The 18,866-nt window shown below is 50.1% G+C and overlaps 1 protein-coding gene across 3 annotated transcripts in view; it reads left to right on the top strand.

Annotated features, from left to right (window-relative positions):
* ITGA3 (integrin subunit alpha 3) overlaps positions 1-18,617 on the top strand; it is a 29,549-nt gene extending 10,932 nt beyond the window's left edge. For 2 of the 3 annotated variants that reach the window (XM_080922275.1, XM_080922277.1), the window contains exons 5-25: positions 535-621; positions 995-1,202; positions 1,685-1,881; positions 3,465-3,553; positions 3,654-3,790; positions 3,960-4,046; positions 4,879-4,946; positions 5,034-5,170; positions 5,702-5,851; positions 5,940-6,037; positions 6,278-6,425; positions 6,610-6,681; positions 7,197-7,276; positions 7,360-7,437; positions 8,258-8,360; positions 8,522-8,704; positions 8,881-9,006; positions 9,694-9,807; positions 10,672-10,770; positions 16,075-16,200; positions 17,362-18,617. In XM_080922275.1, coding sequence (XP_080778401.1) covers positions 535-621; positions 995-1,202; positions 1,685-1,881; positions 3,465-3,553; positions 3,654-3,790; positions 3,960-4,046; positions 4,879-4,946; positions 5,034-5,170; positions 5,702-5,851; positions 5,940-6,037; positions 6,278-6,425; positions 6,610-6,681; positions 7,197-7,276; positions 7,360-7,437; positions 8,258-8,360; positions 8,522-8,704; positions 8,881-9,006; positions 9,694-9,807; positions 10,672-10,770; positions 16,075-16,200; positions 17,362-17,517 — 2,543 coding nt within the window. In that variant the 3' untranslated portion in view covers positions 17,518-18,617. Of the gene's footprint in view, positions 1-534; positions 622-994; positions 1,203-1,684; positions 1,882-3,464; positions 3,554-3,653; positions 3,791-3,959; positions 4,047-4,878; positions 4,947-5,033; positions 5,171-5,701; positions 5,852-5,939; positions 6,038-6,277; positions 6,426-6,609; positions 6,682-7,196; positions 7,277-7,359; positions 7,438-8,257; positions 8,361-8,521; positions 8,705-8,880; positions 9,007-9,693; positions 9,808-10,671; positions 10,771-16,074; positions 16,201-16,553; positions 16,697-17,361 lie in introns of all 3 variants that reach the window. The other variant, XM_080922276.1, reaches the window with a different exon arrangement.
* Positions 18,618-18,866: the final 249 nt, after the last annotated feature.

Genomic DNA, 18,866 nt, shown 5'->3' with positions numbered 1-18,866 from the left:
TAATCACATAAACACATGTAGTTTACATGCCAACAGCTGGGAGGCTGAGGCCTGAGGCTCAAGGCCTGTCTGATCCCCTGGAACTGGAGTTACAGACCACTGTGCGCTACCATTGGTATTGGGAATCAAACCTGGGTCTTCTAGAAGAGCAGCAGCCAGCGTGCTTGTCCACTGGGCCATCTCTCCAGCCCCATCCCACCCACCACCCACCTCCTAAATAAAATAAAAATAATTCTTAAAGAGGAAGTGATTTATCAGCCAGGCAACGGTGGCACACACCTTTAGTCCCGGCATTCAGGAGGCAGGGGCAAGCAGAATTCTGAGAATTGAAGGCAGCCAGGGCTACAGAAAGAAACCTTGTCTCGGAGAACGAGACAAGACAAAACAAAATAAACAACAACAATAAAAACAACCCAGGAAGTGATTTATCAGAGCAGTGCTCACACAGGCTATTGTTGCTATGGGGAGGTGGGCATGGTAGAAGAAAGGGCTGTGACTAATCCTTCCTGCTCCCCTTCCCCAATCCTTCTGCAGGAAACAGCTACATGATTCAGCGGAAGGACTGGGATTTGTCTGAATATAGCTACAGGGGCTCCGAGGACCAGGGAAACCTCTATATTGGTAAGCTCAGAGCTGGTGGCCATTGCTGGATGGGAGAAGCCACTTTGATCCCTAATACACTGGCCCTTTCACCCCTGGTGTGCTGTGGGGTGACACTATAGGACAGATAACATTAGAGGCTTTTAGTCCAATTAGCACCTGCATTCGTGACTCTGCATACGGTTTAGGCTTTCAGATGCAAAGTTGGTTCTGTCAAAAGCTCAAAACCCAGTGTGCCAGGAAGACTCCAACTGGGTCTGTGGTCCACTGATCTACTCAACTTAGCCTAGAGGAATAGAAGATACTTAAGGGTAGACAACAAGGAGGACCGGCTCAGGATAGCAGGGGACACATTTTCTGGGGCTTTGATTAAACAATTCCCCCCTCATCCCAGGGTACACGGTGCAGGTAGGCAGTGCCATCCTCCATCCCACGGACATCACTGTTGTGACAGGTGCCCCACGGCACCAGCACATGGGCGCTGTCTTCTTGCTGAAACAAGAGTCAGGTGGAGACCTGCGGAGAAAGCAGGTGCTGAAGGGCACGCAGGTGGGCGCTTATTTTGGCAGTGCCATTGCCCTGGCAGACCTGAACAATGATGGGTGAGAATCTAGGGACACGGGGCATCCTCCGGGGGCCGGGGGAGAGGTGGGGGGGGGGCGGGGTGGCAGGCTTGCTCAAGCTAGATCAGGGAAGTAGAAGCTTGGCATTCACATATTTGCATTCAACTGTTTTCAAGGTCTCAGTAACTTCTTAAGGGAGTCTGGACGTTTTGCATGTCATTTGCATGATACCTGTGCTTGCTTGTCTGTACCTGTCATTCACAAGGTGCCAATGGGGTAGGGGTGTTGTTTTTTTTTTTTTTTTTTTTTTTTTTGAGGCGGGGTGTGATCTTCGCCTGCATGATTTCTTCGAGACATGTGTTTTCCGTTTGGCGGGTCTTGCTGGCCTTCTCGTGGACTGTGGGCAAACATGTCATTTGCTGAGTTGCATGGCCCTTGGCAACCTCATGCTCATTAGATGACATTTGCAATGTCTGTCGGGGCCAACTTCACACTTCCATTCCCACTCTTCCCCTGTGCAGGTGGCAGGACCTCCTGGTGGGTGCTCCCTACTACTTCGAACGGAAAGAGGAGGTAGGCGGTGCGGTCTATGTCTTCATGAACCAGGCGGGCACATCCTTCCCCGATCAACCTTCCCTCCTGCTTCATGGCCCCAGTCGCTCTGCCTTTGGCGTCTCTATAGCCAGCATCGGTGACATCAACCAGGATGGATTCCAGGGTAGGAGTCAGTATCCCTCCTTTACTGACTGAACACCAGCTACATTGCTTGACGGGACTCACAGCTCAAAGATGTAATAGAGAGGATGTACAGAGGCTAGCCTGGGGTCTAGTCTGTGGTCTGTGGAGTGAGTGATAAATGGACTGAGAGTGCACAGAAGAGAGGCCCGGATAGCATACAGCGTGAGCACGGGAACAATGTCATGTACACCACCGAGGTGTACGCTGGGGACAAGCTGGAGGATGCTCTGAAAGCCAGGCAGCGGAAATGGGGCTTTTCTGTTTGGGTCATAGTGAGAGTAAGGTGGGAGGTATCTAGAGAACTCTTTGGAGCAGGGGTGTTATATGCGACTTGGTACTCTGGAAGGTCATTCTTGGGGAGGGGGATATGGGGTGGAAGCAGGTAGGAAACCTGGGGAGGTAAAGTCAAAAATGTACCATATCAGGTGATAAGAAAGGGCTGGGACAAGGAGGGAGCCCTAGGTAGAGTGCCATTGCCTTGTCAGTGTTCTGTGGGCCCCAGGGGAGAAGTCACAGGGAGAACACGTTAGGATATGAGTCCAATACTGTGGAAGCACTTAGCTTACCAAAGGTCAGCCGCGAGGCCAAGGACGGAAGGCAGAGCTTCTCAGGAGGCAGACATGGCTTCCAGAAAGGTCAGCCAACAGGCCCTAGTGTTTTCCACAGAGGGGTCAGTTCTTTTCAGCCTAGGGTTTGCTCACTGTCCTTGGCATCTTTTCCAGCCACCCTGGCCTCAGATCAAACATAGCCGACGAGTCCAGCAAAGACTGAGATCATCAAACGTGTTGAGTTTATTTGACGAGGCATTGCTTAGCATTTTAAAAGTCTTGACACATGAAGTTCTATTAAACTGAAGCAAAATCCACTCAGGTGTTGTATGTAGAATCCAGTTTCCTGGCTGTGTGGCCTTGGGATTTGAGCCTGCTCATCTATAAAGGGAAAAAATAGGGCTGGAAAGATGGCTCAGCGATTAAGAGCACTGACTGCTCTTCCAGAGGTCCCGAGTTCAAATCCCAGAAACCACGTGGTGGTTCACAACCATCTGTAATGAGACCTGATGCCCTCTTCTGGTGTGTCTGAAGTACAGTGTATTTATATATAAAGAATAAATAAATCTTAAAAAAAGGGGGGGAATACATAATAGTAGACAATAGCACTCTACTCCCAACATTCTTGTAAGGGTTAAATGAAATGGGTGCTGTGAATGCTGTGTTATTAGTTATCAACAGGGAGTGGCTTCTTTTCTGGTCTTGATAGTAAATGTCTTAGAAGAACCAAGGCATCCAGAGAGGTGGTTGTAGGGGGTGGGGATATGGAAACTGAGAAATGCTGAGTTATGCTGGGGAGCGCATAACTTGTTGTGTGACTTTGAGGAAGTGTCTTCCCCTTTCCTGAACCTCCATCCACCAGAGCTCTGGAGCTCTGAGGTTCCTTCTCCGCTGCTCTGAATACTTCTGCCAGGGTGAGGTCACCGTCATGCTGGGCTCAGTGGCCTGGAGCAGAGAGTGAAGGAATTATGGGGCCCGGTCTGCATGGTGACTCTGCCCTGTCTCTCCTCCTCAGACATTGCTGTGGGCGCTCCATTTGAGGGCTTGGGCAAAGTATACATCTACCACAGCAGCTCCGGGGGTCTCCTCAGGCAGCCTCAGCAGGTATGAACGGGCGGGGACACGTCCGATACTCTTGTTCCCCTGGGCCTCCTCCTTCAGGCATGTCTCAGAGCCCGCCCCTACCACTTCCTCTTGGCTTCAGATCATCCATGGAGAGAAACTAGGACTGCCTGGCTTGGCCACCTTCGGCTACTCTCTGAGTGGGAAGATGGATGTGGATGAAAACCTTTACCCAGACCTGCTAGTGGGGAGCCTGTCGGACCACATTGTGCTGCTGCGGTGAGCTAGGAGGTTGGGCAGGATCATGTCTCTTCTCCATCTCAACTTCATTGGAGGCTTAGCTCTACCCATCTTTGGGCAGTGATCTCCAGAAACCTGAACCCCAGCCCTGGCCTGGGGTAGGCAGGAAATGAAATACTGATGTCTGCCTGCTTTCTTGTTGCTACAGGGCCCGACCTGTCATCAATATCCTTTATAGGACTTTGGTGGCCAGGCCAGCTGTGTTGGACCCCTCACTTTGTACAGCTACTTCCTGGTGAGACTGTCAGCCCAGCTCTTCTTCCCCACCCCTTAGGCCCTAAGCCCTTCCCCCAGACACGCTTGATGTCCCACCATCAGCAGCTGAATTCTAGGGTCAGCAACATATTTCCTATCCAATCTCATTCAAAGGCAAAGTTCCTTGCAGGAGCTAATGGTGAACATAAGCTTAGAAACAGGGGCTCTGGGCCATTGGGCTCAAAGTCCAGCCACTCATTGCTGGGGGAGAGCAAGGAGAACTCTGATGAATAAGGGCTGAAAGGAAGGGAAAAAGGAATGATCTTGGGTGGATGGATGGGCAAATTATTAGTCTGAGCTGAAGAGAACATATAAAAGGTAATAACCAATTAACAGAGTTTTCGAGATTATTAAATAAGATGCTATACCAAAAAAATATCCTAAGCACAGTAGTCTATACTTTAAGTGTAAAACAAAACAAAAACCAAACAAAAACCCACTACCAAAAAAAACCCAGTTGCTAATAGAGTGTGTGTGATACATTAATAGTGACCCTAAGGGCTTTTTTTGTAGATATCAGTCTGAAAGCAAAAGGGGAGGGGGCAGGCAAAGCTGAAAGTCAGGGAATCAGAGACAAAAGATCTGGAGATCCCAAGACCACCTGATAACATCAGACAAAACCTGCTGCTCCCTGGACCTCAGTTTCCCCATTGGTGACCTCTAGAAGCAGTGAGAAGTCACTGCAACTCTGTAGATTCCCCACTTCCCCTCACGAGGGTCTCGAGTTCTTTGCCTAGCTCAGGAGTGAAATGTAGGACATGACTCTCCTTCCCACTGTGAGCAGGCCCTGCTATGCACCTCTTCCCCAACAGTGTTCAGGTGGAGCTGTGCTTTGCCTACAACCAGAGTGCTGGGAACCCCAACTACAGGAGGAACATCAGTGAGTACTGGGCACAGGGTGCTCAGGTGGGAAAGAGATGGGGGGGTGTTCACCTGGCCATCTGCTGAGTGCCCTGTCTGTCCACAGCCCTGGCTTACACACTGGAGGCTGACAGGGACCGACGCCCACCCAGGCTCCGATTTGCCCGAAGCCAGGCGTCTGTCTTCCATGGCTTCTTCTCTATGCCAGAGACACACTGCCAGACACTGGAGTTACTGCTGATGGTGAGGGAGATGCTGTGGGAGAGGGGGCCTCTGAGATCTCTGGGAGAGGTGGCCAGTGTCTCTCTAACTCAAAGACAGGGGTATCCCCAAAGACAGAGTTTTGGGAAGTCGGTCTGGTAAATATGGATTGGTAAGATGGCTGCACACAGTAGGTCGCCTATGTTAGGAGGAAGATAAATCCTGACGTAGAGATGGGGCCAACGGGCTTATCACCTTGGAAAAGAGGTGTTGGCTCTGGCCCAGTCTGGGAAGGATGGGTCCCCAACTCAGGACAAGCTCAGTTCCTCTTTGGGGAAATAGACCTGGAGATCCATTAAAGTAAAGGGGAGCACCTGTCCCAGGGAGGCAGGGCAGTGCAAGATAGTAGGTCTCAATTTGGTGATTGAATCAGTGGGGGGAGGGGGTTCAGCTTAACTTGGAGGATCAGGGTAGAGAGAAGCCCATCCCCTCCCTGGGTCTTGGTCTGGCTAGGGTTTAATGAGTTGGGAGGATTCAGCTTGGGGACTGTGTTCCCGACACCCTCTTCCCCAGGACAACGTTCGTGATAAACTCCGCCCTATCGTCATTGCCATGAACTACTCCTTACCTTTGCGCATGCCTGATCGCCTCAAGCTGGGCTTGCGGTCTCTGGATGCCTACCCAGTGCTCAACCAGGCACAGGCTATGGAGAATCTCACTGAGGTGAGCAGAACCTCTCCGCGCCAGGAGGGCTGTAGGGTCAGAAGGCGATGTGTGGGTTGTAGTCCCTCAAGCCTTCCACTGTCCCCAGGTCCACTTCCAGAAGGAGTGCGGGCCAGACAACAAGTGTGACAGCAACCTGCAGATGCGAGCAGCCTTCGTGTCTGAGCAGCTGCAGTCTCTAAGCAGGTGGTATTTGGGTGACCCTGATTGGTCAAGGGCTAGGCGGGCCTCATTGGCTGACAGAACGGGAAAGGCGTCACTGGGCAGGGGTAGGGTGGATGTGAGCATGTCCTTTAATTTAGTCAGAGTTAAGACTGCCTGGGATGACTTGGTTGCCCCCCACCCCCATGGCTTTCCTAGCTAGCCCGAGGGGCGGAGCCTTGTGGAGGTAAGGCTTTTGGCTTAGTCCCAGGCTCCTTTCTTCAGGCTCCAGTACAGCAGAGACACTAAGAAACTGTTCTTGAGCATCAATGTGACCAATTCGCCGAGCCGCCAGCGGGCTGGGGAAGATGCTCACGAGGCACTGCTCACCCTAGAGGTGTCACCCGCTCTGCTTCTGTCCTCGGTGCGCCCGGTGAGTGCCGGCTGTCCACGCTATTTGCACTTTGCTGTATATGACATGCCTTTATTTGAATTATCGTTTGCTGGGGTGTGCTGACCATTTTCAGAACTGGGGCACCTCTGCTACCTTCGGGGCTTCTAACTGCTCCCTAGTAGGTCGGAGTATAACCCTGGCCTTCTTTGCTTTCTTTCCTCAGGCTGGGACCTGCCAAGCTAATAATAAGACCATCTCATGCGAGCTAGGAAACCCCTTCAAACGGAACCAGAGGGTGAGACCTGGCCACATCCTCCTCTCCTAGCGAGCTTTTCGCCATCTTAGCTGCCCAATTCACAATTCACGGGATTTCCTGAAGCAGAGAACCAGAGTGGAGGAGGGGAAGGCACAACAGGGGGTGAGAAGAGACCCAGAGACTAAAATATGGAGCCACTAGGAAACTGCACGATTCAAGGAAAGGTGTAAGCAAGGAGACCACTTGGGCTGAGCCCTGATGCTGTGCTCACCCCACAACTAACGCTATGTCTTTTATCTGATGTACCATCTCAGCTTTCCCTAATACAACACGTATTTCACAGGATAGGAAATGCAGGCTTTTTAGAAGGTCTCAGGAACTTGTTTAAGGTTTCACCAAAGTAGCAGAGATGCCCAAAACAGCAGTGATGTCCAACGATTTTATCACTGAGATAGGAGACAGAGATGGCTAAGGGGGAGGGATGGAGATTCCTTCGCCTGGATCTTCCCCCATGTGTTTCAATGTTCCTGTCTGTTTCCCTGACCCCATGTTAGATGGAGCTGCTCATTGCCTTTGAGGTCACCGGGGTAACTTTGCACACGAGGGACCTTCAGGCACATCTGCAACTGTCCACGTGAGTGAGCCCGTGAAGGTAGCCTGATCAGGGCTGAGCTCAGATCCTGGGTCTCCTTCTTACCGCCTGCATGCTCTCCTCAGGTCAAGTCACCAGGACAACTTGCAGCCCATGATCCTGACTTTGCAGGTGGACTACACCCTCCAGGCCTCGCTCAGCTTGTGGGTACCGCTTTGTTCCCAGTCCTCTGTGCCTGAGCCAGGGCTTCCCTCTCCCTGAGGTGCCATCTAAGCTCCCCTAACACTTCCCTTAGTCTGGGGTCCTCCTGGGTTGTCATTTCCTGATAGCCATGGTCACTAATACGGCCTCATTGTTGTTTCCTGTAACACATGTAGGAGGGACAGCATTAGCGCCTGGGGCTAAGGGGATGGTCTCTGCCCTTTCTTTTCATTCCCTACTTTATTTTCCCGAGATTTATCTCTATGTGTGTGTATGTATGGTGTGCATTAGCACAGGCATGTGTGAGAATGCAGATGTGTGCATACTGTGGAAAACATGTGGAGGTCAGAGGACAATTTGAGGTGCTGTATCTCACCTATACCTTGTGTGAGGCAGGGGGTCACCTTGTTTGTGGCCATTGCCTACGAGAATGCATATGCAGGCTAGCTGGCCCATGGGCTCCCTAGGGGTCCACCGCCCATCTCACATTAAGAGCATTTGGATTACAGACGTGTGCTACCACACTCAGATTTTTAGTGGGTTGGGGGGGGGGATTTAAACTGAGAACCTCACTCTTGGATAGCAAGTGCTGTACCCACTGAGCCACCTCCCCAGCCACCCTAAACTTAAAAAAAAATTCTTCTTAGATTTATTTTATTTCATGTATACGGAGTGTTTTGACTGCATGTGTGTCTGTGCACCATGTGCATTGCCTGGTGCCCGTGGAGGTCAGAAGAGGGCGTCAGGTGGGTGGCACTGCAGTCCCCTCTGGCAGGGCTCTGGCCTCCTGTCTGCTTTGACCCAGGGTGTCTTCTTACTCAGGATGAATCATCGGCTGCAGAGCTTCTTTGGTGGGACAGTAGTGGGTGAGGCTGCCATGAAAACTGTGACGGATGTGGGAAGTCCCCTGAAATACGAATTCCAGGTAAGGACAACTCCGGGGTCCCGGCTGGCGACTCTTCCGAACGACAATGGGGAGACTGTTCTGAGTCTGGGGTTCAAAAGTGGAAGGTTTTAGGGTTGTTGCCTTGTGGGTGGTTTTCCAAAGGATGGTAACCATGACACACGGGTCATGTGTGCCCACAGGTGAGCCCTGTGGGAGATGGGCTGGCAGCCTTGGGCACACTGGTTCTAGGTCTGGAGTGGCCGTATGAAGTTACCAATGGCAAATGGCTGCTGTACCCCACGGAGATCACCATTCATAGCAATGGGTCCTGGCCCTGCCAGCCATATGGAAACCTTGTCAACCCTCTCAACCTTACTCTGTCTGTAAGTCCATCGTCAGGAGTCGTCCATGTGTCTCGTTTGCATGCTGGGGGCAGAAAGCCAGTGTCTTCTTGGCCATCTCGGTGGTTTTTGGGAGCCTGACTATTCCCTGTCCCTTTCTTGTCTCCCATTAACTATTCTATCTCTCTGCCTTCCCAACATATCTCTGCCCTCTTCAGGACCCTGGAGTCAAGCCACTATCCCCACAGCGCCGGCGGAGACAACTGGATCCAGGGGGAGAAGACCAGGGTTCCCCACCTGTCACGCTAGCTGCTGCCAAAAAAGCCAAGTCCGAGACAGTGTTGGTGAGTGGCCAGGGCAGAGGTGGGGAGGACTGCAGAGCCTGTCACAAGGCGCATGGGCATCAGGGGCCCACAGGCAAAGGTGATAGAGATCACTCACACAGAGATACCAGTCTAGAGAGGTGCTATAGACTGGACCTCAAGAGCCTCCAGATCCCCCCCCCCCAAAAAAAAACCCCACAAGAACAAACAAACAAACAAAAAAACCCCAACAACCAGACTTACTGCCTACCCTAGGGCATATCCAACACAGTGGTCCCAAAGAAGTGCTGTGGGATTCCAAGACCTCACACCCTGTTGGGTGTAGCTTGGGCATTTGGTGTGGGGGAGGGGCAGGAGGATGTGCAGAGCAAAGTGGTCTGTGTAGGAAGAGGTTGAGAAGACAATATGGAGATCCAGGGAAGGCCTTACTGGCTAGAGAGGTGGCAGGCAGGGGTATCCCAAGACAGCAGACAGCACTCAAAGTGCTTGGCTTGGGAGAGGTTTCTGAGGCTGCACTCTACCTGGGCAGGGACTAAGCAGTTTGTGTTCTGAGTCGGATGAGTTGGGCCGGAGAATGCATCTTGAATGCAGAGGGATGTTTATGAGCAAACAGTGAACTCCAGGCTGGGAAGAGGTCTAGCAGGGTAGAAGGTGAGGAGCCAGCATTGGGCCTAGAGGCTCAGGCTGTCTCCCATCTGTCCTCCTCAGACCTGTTCCAATGGCCGCGCCCGCTGCGTGTGGCTGGAGTGCCCCCTCCCAGATGCCTCCAACATTACCAATGTGACCGTGAAGGCGCGGGTGTGGAACAGCACCTTTATTGAGGTTTGTGCTGGGTTTGGAGGCCTTTATTGTTATCCACTTGGGTGAGGAGAGTGACAGAGAGGGATTGAAACCAGGTGTGTGCAAGTGTGAGTGTGTGAGTGTGTGTGTGTGTGTGTGTGTGTGTGTGTGTGTGTGTGTGTGAAAGAGTATCATGTTCTGCACATGTCTGTTACTGTGGCCCATCGGTGTGATGGTTGTGTGTATGTGCATGAACACAAATACTTACAAAATGAGCTTTATTCTCTCTGCGCCTTGCCCCTCGTGCCCTCGCCCACTAGAATGCCAGCTTGTGTGTGGTTTCCCTATTCAGCCATCCAGGTCTCCAGTAACCTTCCCTTCTCATCATTGCGATCCTAGCTAACTTCAGCAGCTTGAGTGCTCTCCTCTGAATAAGACATGCCTTTCCGGGGAGTTACCTGGGTCACCTGTCCTACTTGGATAGTTACGGTCACTCTTACACCAGCCTCTACTTGCTACATAGTCTAACCTTTTCTTAAGACTAGACTATCAATCTTTCTGGCTACGTGATTGGTTTTTGTCATATCTACTCAGTTTCCAACAGTGAATCACAAAAGTCACGTTAGGTAAATGAAGGGGCGTGGCTATGTACTAGAAACAGTTGCTGGGGAGATTTAGTCCAGGAGCCTGACCTAGATCTTGACCGTCCCTGCCTGTCCTGGCATCGGCATGGGGCTTGGTGCACATAGTGAATGGCAGGCCTTTGTGTGCTCAGGAGAGGCTGGATGACAGATCCTCTGAGGATGCTGTCTAGTGGAGCACTGAAGAGGGTAGAGAGTGTAGAGTCAAGATGGAAGCTAAGAGAGACTTCAGCTGCTAGTTCTGACCCCTCTATCTTCTTGGTAGGACTACAAAGATTTTGACAGAGTCAGGGTAGATGGCTGGGCTACCCTGTTCCTGAGAACCAGCATTCCTACCATCAACATGGAGAACAAGACCACATGGGTGAGTAGTTAACAAGGGATGCAGCCTCAGGCCAGGCCACACAGGGTATCTCTTAGAGGACAGTGATGCTGGTCCTGATGCTGGAGGCCTGCCACCTTAGTTTCCTGGGAGACAGAATAAGAGAATCATTAAGTCCTAGGTCTGCCTAGGCTATAGTGAATTCAAGTCCAACCTGGACAACTTACTGATATTCTGCCTCAGAACTTAAAGTGAGGGGCTGGGAAGATGGCTCTGGACAGGCCAAGGCCTTGCTCAACAAGCATGAAAACCTGAATTTGGATCCAAAGCACCGAGGCATCCAGTTAAAAGCTGGGCATGCTGGCCCATGTGTATAACTTCAGCTATAGGTCAGTGAAGGCAGGGAAATGCTGGGGGCTGCTGGCCAGCCAGTGTAGACAAAATAGCTACAAGTTCACTGAGAGATACTACATTAAAAAAAAAAAAAAAAAGGCAGAGAAGGAATGATAGAGAAACATCCAGCATTGATCTCCAAGAGGGCACACGGGGGACCCACACACGGATGTACACACACACACACACACACACACACACACACACACACATTTTGAAGGTAGGAGAGAGGACGTGATAGCACACACCTTTAATCACAGCACTTGGAAAACTGGGACATGTGGATCTCCGTGAATTCAAGGCTGGCCTGATCTACATAGTGAGTCCCAGGATAGCCAGGACTACATAAGAAGATTCTGTCTCAAAAAACCACACCCCAAATAAAATAAAATAGTAAATAAATAAAAATTAAGAAGGACTGGCTGTACTGGAATTGCTCTAGAGGCTGATGCAGAAGGATTGAGTCAAGTTGGAGGCTAGCCTGGGCAACTTGGTGAGCTCAAGGACAGTCTGGGCTACATAGCAAGACTGTGTCACAAAACTGAACCCATCAAACAAATCGTGAACAGTAACAATGCACGAATGTATGGCTGAAAGAGTGTGTAGCACCTGGGGATAAACACAACAATAACATAATAATAATAACATAATGATAAACATAAACATGCGACAAAAAAATTAAAGTTATGGATAGAGAAAAGAAAAGCCAATATTCTCTCACTGTCAGGTCTTTTAAAATTATCCCAGTCCAAGTGAGATTCAGGAAATTCTGGGGTGTGTGTGTGGGGGCAGGGGGGGATGTGCTAAGTTGGAAGAAGAAATATGACAGGATGCTAATGATTTGTTGTGAAAAGGAGATAAGTGGAAATGCATAGGCAATGCACAAAGTGAGGTAAACAGGCGGGTGAAGGGTTCCGGGGTGCATTTCCTAAAGTAAGTTAAGGGGATGAAGAAGGGCGGGAAAGGGCTGGACATGGGAAATGTAGTCACATTACACTCCTCCTCCTCTTCCTCTTCTTTCCCCTCCTTCTCTTCCTCTTCTTCTTTTCCCTCCTCCCCCCTCCTTCCCTTCCTCCTCCTCTTCCCCCTGTCCTCCTCCTCTGTGACTGGGTCTCACAATGTATCCCTGGCTGGCTTAGAACTTAATTTGTAGACCAGGCTGGTCTCAAACTCCCAAAGATCCTCCTGCCCCTGCCTCCCAATGCTGGGATTAAAGGTGAGCGCCACTGCCGCCTGGCTCGTGCCTGGGCTTTAAAAAGCAAATAATTTATTGAGATGCTGTGTAGGTGAGAATGCAGGCGTGCACTCCAGGGTGCCCATGTGGAGATCGCCCCTGGACCTGTGAGGAAAGCACTTTTTCCCCCTCGCCAGCTCTGGTCTGCATTATTAGTGAGTAGAGAAGTGTCACACTGGCGACGCTCTGTAATCCTAGGACTCGGGCGGAGGCAGGAACATCAAGGGCTTGAGATATTATTAGGCGGCACTAGGAGAACACATTTGAGAAAGACAAGTCACCTCATACTACCAACAAAACACCTTGGTGGGGGCTGGAGAGATGGCTCAGCGGTTAAGAACACTGACTGCTCTTCCAGAGGTCCTGAGTTCAATTCTCAGCAACCACATAATGACTCACAACCATCTGTAATGGGATCCGATGCCCTCTTATGGTGTGTCTGAACACAGCGACAATGTACTTATATATAAATAAATCTTTAAAAACAAAAATAAAAAATTAACACCTTGGTGTTTAATGAAATATTTAAAGGTAGGAATTAAATGTGTGCCAAAATAAAAGACTAATTTAATAGTAACCCCTACCCTTACTCATGGGGAGAGCGAGCTATTTATCTAACTTGTAATTAAAAGTTTAGTTATCATTTTTATAGGTATGCCTCCTCTGCCTGCATGCATGTCTGTGCAGTGCCTTCAGAGACCAGAAGAGGGCGTGACCCTGGAACTGGAGTTAACAGACAGCCATGTGGGTGCCGAGACTCAAACCCAGACCCTCTGCAAGGACAGCCCCATTTTTTGTTTTTGTTTTTGTTTTTTTAATTAAAGTTTTATGATACTTTTCTGGGGAGGAAGTGTGTGCACTGCAGTGTGTGTGCACAAGTCAGAAGAGACCTGGCAGGATTGCTTCCCCACTGGCACCGTGTGTGTCTGAAGACTTGTGCTTAGGTTGTCAGGCCTGAAAACAAGTGTCCTAACCCTCCGAGCCATCTCACGGCACTCTGGATTTGTTTGGGGGACATAATCTCTCACTATGTAGCCCAGGCTAGTCATAAACTTTTAGAACAATCCTCCTGCCTCAGCCTCCCAAGTGCTGGTATTAAAGGTGTGAGCTGCCAGAAGTGGCTTTTACTTTATCACAAGCCCAACGTCACAAAGGAGGAATTGAAAATCTAGATTATACGAAACTGTAAATCCACATACAACAGAAGATAAGTTAAAAAGGACACATTCCAAAGGGATATGAAGAAGTATGGATATGTTTTAAGAATTCAACGTGAAAGATAGTATTGCAAAGGGAATGTTTGTGAGATGGAATATAAGCATTTAACTTACACATAAAGCTGGAGAGATGGGTCAGTAGTTAAAAGCTCTTGCAGGAAACATGAGTTTGGTTCCCAGCACACACATCAGGTGACTCACAACTGCCTGAAACTCTACGTCCAAGTGACCAGGCAACCTCTTCAGGCCCCCAGGGCAGTCTGCACTAATAAACATATCCCACACAATACACAAATGCAAAACATGGCTGGGCATAGTGACACACACCTTTATTTAGCCCTAGTGCTCTTGATGCAGAGGCAGGTGAACCTCTGACTTCAAGGCCAGCCTGGTCTACAAAGCAAAGTCCAGGACAGCCAGGGTGGTTACATAAAGAAACCCTGTCTTAACAAAACAAAACAGAATGAAACAAAACAGAAAAACCCTTTAGCTGGGCTTGCTGGTGCACACTTTTAATCCCAGCACTCTAGAGGCTGAGACAGGAGGATCACTGTGAGTTCAAGGCCAGTCTGGTCTACATGGTTAGCTCTAGGCCAATCAAGGCTACGAAATACTGAGACTCCATCTCAAAAAACTAACAGACAAAAATCAAATTAAACAAAGGAACCTTAAAAGAAGAGCTGTCTGCCTATTTTGGATTGGAATACTAAAAAGAGAAACGCTATCAAGTGATTCGAGGTGGCGAGAAGCCCTGCTGACAGGTATAAATTGGTGGCTCATTTGTAGAGATGAATTTGTCAATATTCATTAAAATTTAAAGCGCCCATTCCCTTTGATCTAGCACATGGTCGTATATCTCAAGGAGCTAACAGGACAAGTACGCAAAGATAAATAAAAATGTGGGGGTATTTTAGTGTTGTTAATAAGAGTAGGGAATTGGAAGGGATCTAAATGTCTGTCAGTAGGAAACTTGCTCAATAAAATGTGACCCATTTCTACAATGACTGTGCATGTGCGGTCCTCAGAAGAAATCAGGTTGGCTTTTATCAATTGACACAGAAAGATGATGTTATTCATAAAAAAATTGGGGGAAGATGAAGCTTGCAGAAGTGTGCATGTAGTGTGATTCCATCAATGTGGGCCAGATGTACTAAACATTATAGAGATAGCTTGGGAAGGCACATGGATGCAAGCCTATAATCTCAGCATGTGGGAGGCTGAGATAGGATTAAAAGTTTGAGGCCAGCCTGGGCTAACGTAACAAGACCTCCTTAACATAGAAAACTTCATCACAGAGATTTACTATGCACTTCTGTTATTCATTCATTCATTTGTGAGACAGGGTCACTCTGTGTAGCTCAGGCTGTCCTAGAACTCATTAAGTAGACCAGGCTGGCCTCTAACTCATGGAGATCCACCTGCCCCTGCCTCTCAGTGCTAGGATCAAAGGCTATGCCAGCTTGTTTGTTTGCTTGTTGTTTGTTCTTTGGAGGTGGGGACTCTTGTAGTGCAGGCTGGTCTTGAACTCCCGATCCTCTTGCCTCCTGCTGGGATCACCAGCATACACTAAGATGGAGGAAACAGTCTTTTCCAGAGCATGGAATTACTGGAAACCTTTAATTTCTCTGTTAGCTGTTTTTTTTTAATCAAAATAATTTTAAAAGAAGTGAAAATTAAGCACTATCATCTAGAGAAGTTCTACTCTAAAAACTGGAATTGCAAACGTTCCAGATTGGAGACTTTTTGAGCCACAAATAAAACAAAATCCCAAATTTGAAACACCTTTGGTCCCAAGAATCTCTGGTGTGAGCTATTTAACCTATACATACACATACATGTGCACATGCATGCCACTGTAGAGGGGAAAAACATGCTGATTGCCTGTTTTTAATAATTATGAAGAGTTTGCCATGGAGCAGGTCTCACTAGGAGCAGTTGGCTCATGCTAATCATGTTTGATCTTACCCAGCAGCCCTTGAGGCTTGAGAAAGAGAATTATCATTCCCAGGTTACAGACAATATGAGAGAGGTTGAGTAACTTGTTCAAAGCTACACAGCCAGTGGATAGCAAAGATGGACTTGAGTTCAAGTAGCCCAGCTCCTGAATGCGTGCTTTTGGCCATGGCTATACCATAAAGCAGCCGCAAATAATCTCTACCGAGCACATAAAGATCTAGAGAGAGATGAGATTACTATGCTAGGCAAGGTCACACAACTTAATAGGAACAGAGTTGGTATGCAAGTCCAGATGTGTGTGTCACAAACTAAGCCACCAGCCTTTCAGATCTGAGCCTGCCCCTGTGGCCAAATCTGCATCTAATAAACGACCCAGCAAACCTGCTGGTGTCAATGAGTCCTTGCAGGGGCTCTTTTACTCTTTGACTGCCCCCTAGTGGCTGTAGTGTCAAACAACAGGGACATGGGTCCTGCTGAGACGGAGGTGACCATTTGAGGGATCTCAGCAGGCTAACCCAGGCTGAGTATCTTCTCTCTCCTCTGCAGTTCTCAGTGGACATTGACTCAGAGCTGGTGGAGGAGTTACCCGCTGAGATCGAGCTGTGGTTGGTGCTTGTAGCCGTGGGGGCTGGGCTGCTGCTGCTGGGGCTCATCATCATCCTGTTGTGGAAGGTAGAGACTCCCAGCCTCCTGGGACTTCCCACTCCAGACCCCTGCCAGTGGCAGCGCTGCTCACCTCCACCTTCCTCCATCCCGTGGCTCCGCATCCCATTCCTCATCTCCATCCCAGCTGCCCTTTCCCAGATACTCCCTGCCCCCCACCCCCAACCCAGCTTCCAGTCCCACCCATGCCTGGGGAGCTGCAGGCTGCAAAGGGGAACAGGAGCTCTGGTATCTGACTACCCACCAAGCTGGGCTCAGGACTTAGCTTCCCAGGTTCCTCAGCTCTAAAGCCCCAGCTCCCCAAGTGCTGATGGCCAGGTCTACCAGCACCCCTGATGGCCATCCCCACCTCCTCCCTCCAGTGCGGCTTCTTCAAGCGAGCCCGCACTCGTGCCCTGTATGAAGCTAAGAGGCAGAAGGCTGAGATGAAGAGCCAGCCGTCAGAGACAGAAAGGCTGACCGACGACTACTGAGGGGGACAGCCCCCCTGCCCCGGCCCACCCGGGTAACGGCCTATGAACCTCCTCTCCAAACCCCCAGCTGGTTGGGGCCTCTGATTCTGTCCTGTCTGCTCCTCTTGCCTTGGTCTGCTTGGATCTCACTTGTCCACCACCTCAAAGCACAGGCCATTCTAGTTGCCCCTGGTGCCCCCACCTCCACCTGGCTCTCAGGAGCTTAAAATGCCAAGAAGGTGCGGGGAAAACCTTCCAGTGAGCGCGCTGCTTTCTGGAGGACTGGAAAAGAGAAATAGTCAGGGCTAGACCCTGTGTCTGTCTGATCACCAGTAACTCTAAGTCCTCTCTCCTCCCACAAGGAAGGAGGGAACCAAGAGAGGCCAATCTCTTTTGTCTTGAGTCCCACCATCTCCCTAGGATAACCATCTTATCCACCTCTAGTACTGGCCATTGAGACCACCCCCATCTTCCTGGTTCACAATCTCTGTAGCCCCTTAGTCTCCACCTGCCTCTGCTGTCCTGTCTCTTCCTCGGCCCCTCCTTCCTCTGGGCCTGGGGTGGGGATATTCATCTGCCTGTCTCATACTGAAGTTGGGATGTTTGATTGTGGCCTGCTGTAAGGACCATAGGTGTGTATGTGGGGGGTGGGGGGCGCACATCTTCTCCTGGTTGAATTCTGGATACTGACACAGTTTTTCTTCTGCCTAAACTCCAGTGTGACTTCTTCAAGCCAACCCGCTACTACCGGATTATGCCCAAGTACCATGCAGTGCGTATCCGTGAGGAGGACCGCTACCCACCTCCAGGGAGCACGCTACCCACCAAGAAGCACTGGGTCACCAGCTGGCAGATTCGGGACCGATACTACTGATTGCCCTCCCTGACACACCTTCCAGCACTCCCTTCCTTCCTATTTATCATAAATTATGACTTTTGACAGTCCGAAAGGGGCCACGCACTTGGCTGGCACCAGCAGGCTCAGGCATCTATCCCTCCTCAGTGCAGGCATGTTTTCTGGGGCTCTGGAATCTCCTTCAAGGCCTTGCAGTGCTGAGCACAGCACAGCCCTGCACACTGGACACACACACACACAGGTCCATTGCTAATGGCCTGTCCTGATGTATCATCGAGGGTACCATGTCCAAGTCTCTGTCTGTGCCAAAATCAAGCCAAAGAGCCTCCATTGGGAGACAGGAGGAAAAGGTCCCTGATGTGGTGACACCTCTCCTCCACACCAGACCCCCCTTGAGCCATTGTCACTGGATGAAGTTTACTGTCCAGAATAAAACTACTGAGGAGGAGACAGTCAGGCCCAGCTTCAATTCCTGGCATGCACTGGAGGACAGGGCCGCACCAAAGGCTACCCAGGGGATGTTCTTACGACCTGTGTGCTCAGACCCAAGAGTGATGAACTAAAAGCAGGTCCCAGAATGGGCTTTATGAGCGGATCTCTAAAATCGTGGCTACAGATAGAGCTGGCAAGAAACGCAGCCCAAAGGAACAAAGAGAAACCAGGGGCAGCCTGGACACACTGTGCTTGGACTGACATCCTTCAGGGAGCGGGGTCCTGGCGCAGCAGACATTGGTAGGATGAAGAGCAGAGACTACTGACCCATCCTGACCACCTCAGCCTGGGCAAGGCCTGGAGATCCCCACAAGACCACGTGGGGTGTGATACTTGAATGTAGAGCAGAGGAGAGCCCAGCCCCTGCCTCAGTCGGCCAGACTTAACTCTGCTCCCTTGACCACAGAGATATATTCTGAGCTGCCTGTGGCTTTCTGAGAAACCTAGTCTTTCTCCTCCCCTAGGAGCTGCATCCCTGTTCTAGCAGTGGAGGCTGATTTCTCAGGTCCTTTCCCCATCCCTGCCCTTAGGCAGGCCCACTCCCCAGCTCTGTCCCTCCATCCCACGGTACTATAACAGCTTCCCCCATCCTGTGCCTTCTTTGTATATGGGCTTCTCATTAAAATAAATAAAGTTTCCAGTTTGTACTGCTGTGTCTGCTCCTACCTGCCCCCATCCCCACCCCCACCCCCAATCCTGACCAATCTCAGTTCAGTTTGGAGGGGTGATAACCTTCCCTAGCTGATCCCTGTATGGTGGACTAGCATTCTACAACAAGCCATGCATGAGAGATTGTGATTAAAGCAGAGTTCACAGAAATCTAGTTTTAGGAAGAGCGCCGTAGGGCAGTGCTTTTTCTACCTGTCCCTGTTGTA

The sequence above is a fragment of the Micromys minutus genome (genome assembly GCF_963924665.1).
Source record: "Micromys minutus genome assembly, chromosome: 10".
NCBI lineage: Eukaryota > Metazoa > Chordata > Mammalia > Rodentia > Muridae > Micromys > Micromys minutus.
The sequence above is the reverse complement of the archived record's forward strand: the minus strand, read 5'-3'. Positions and strand labels throughout refer to the sequence as shown.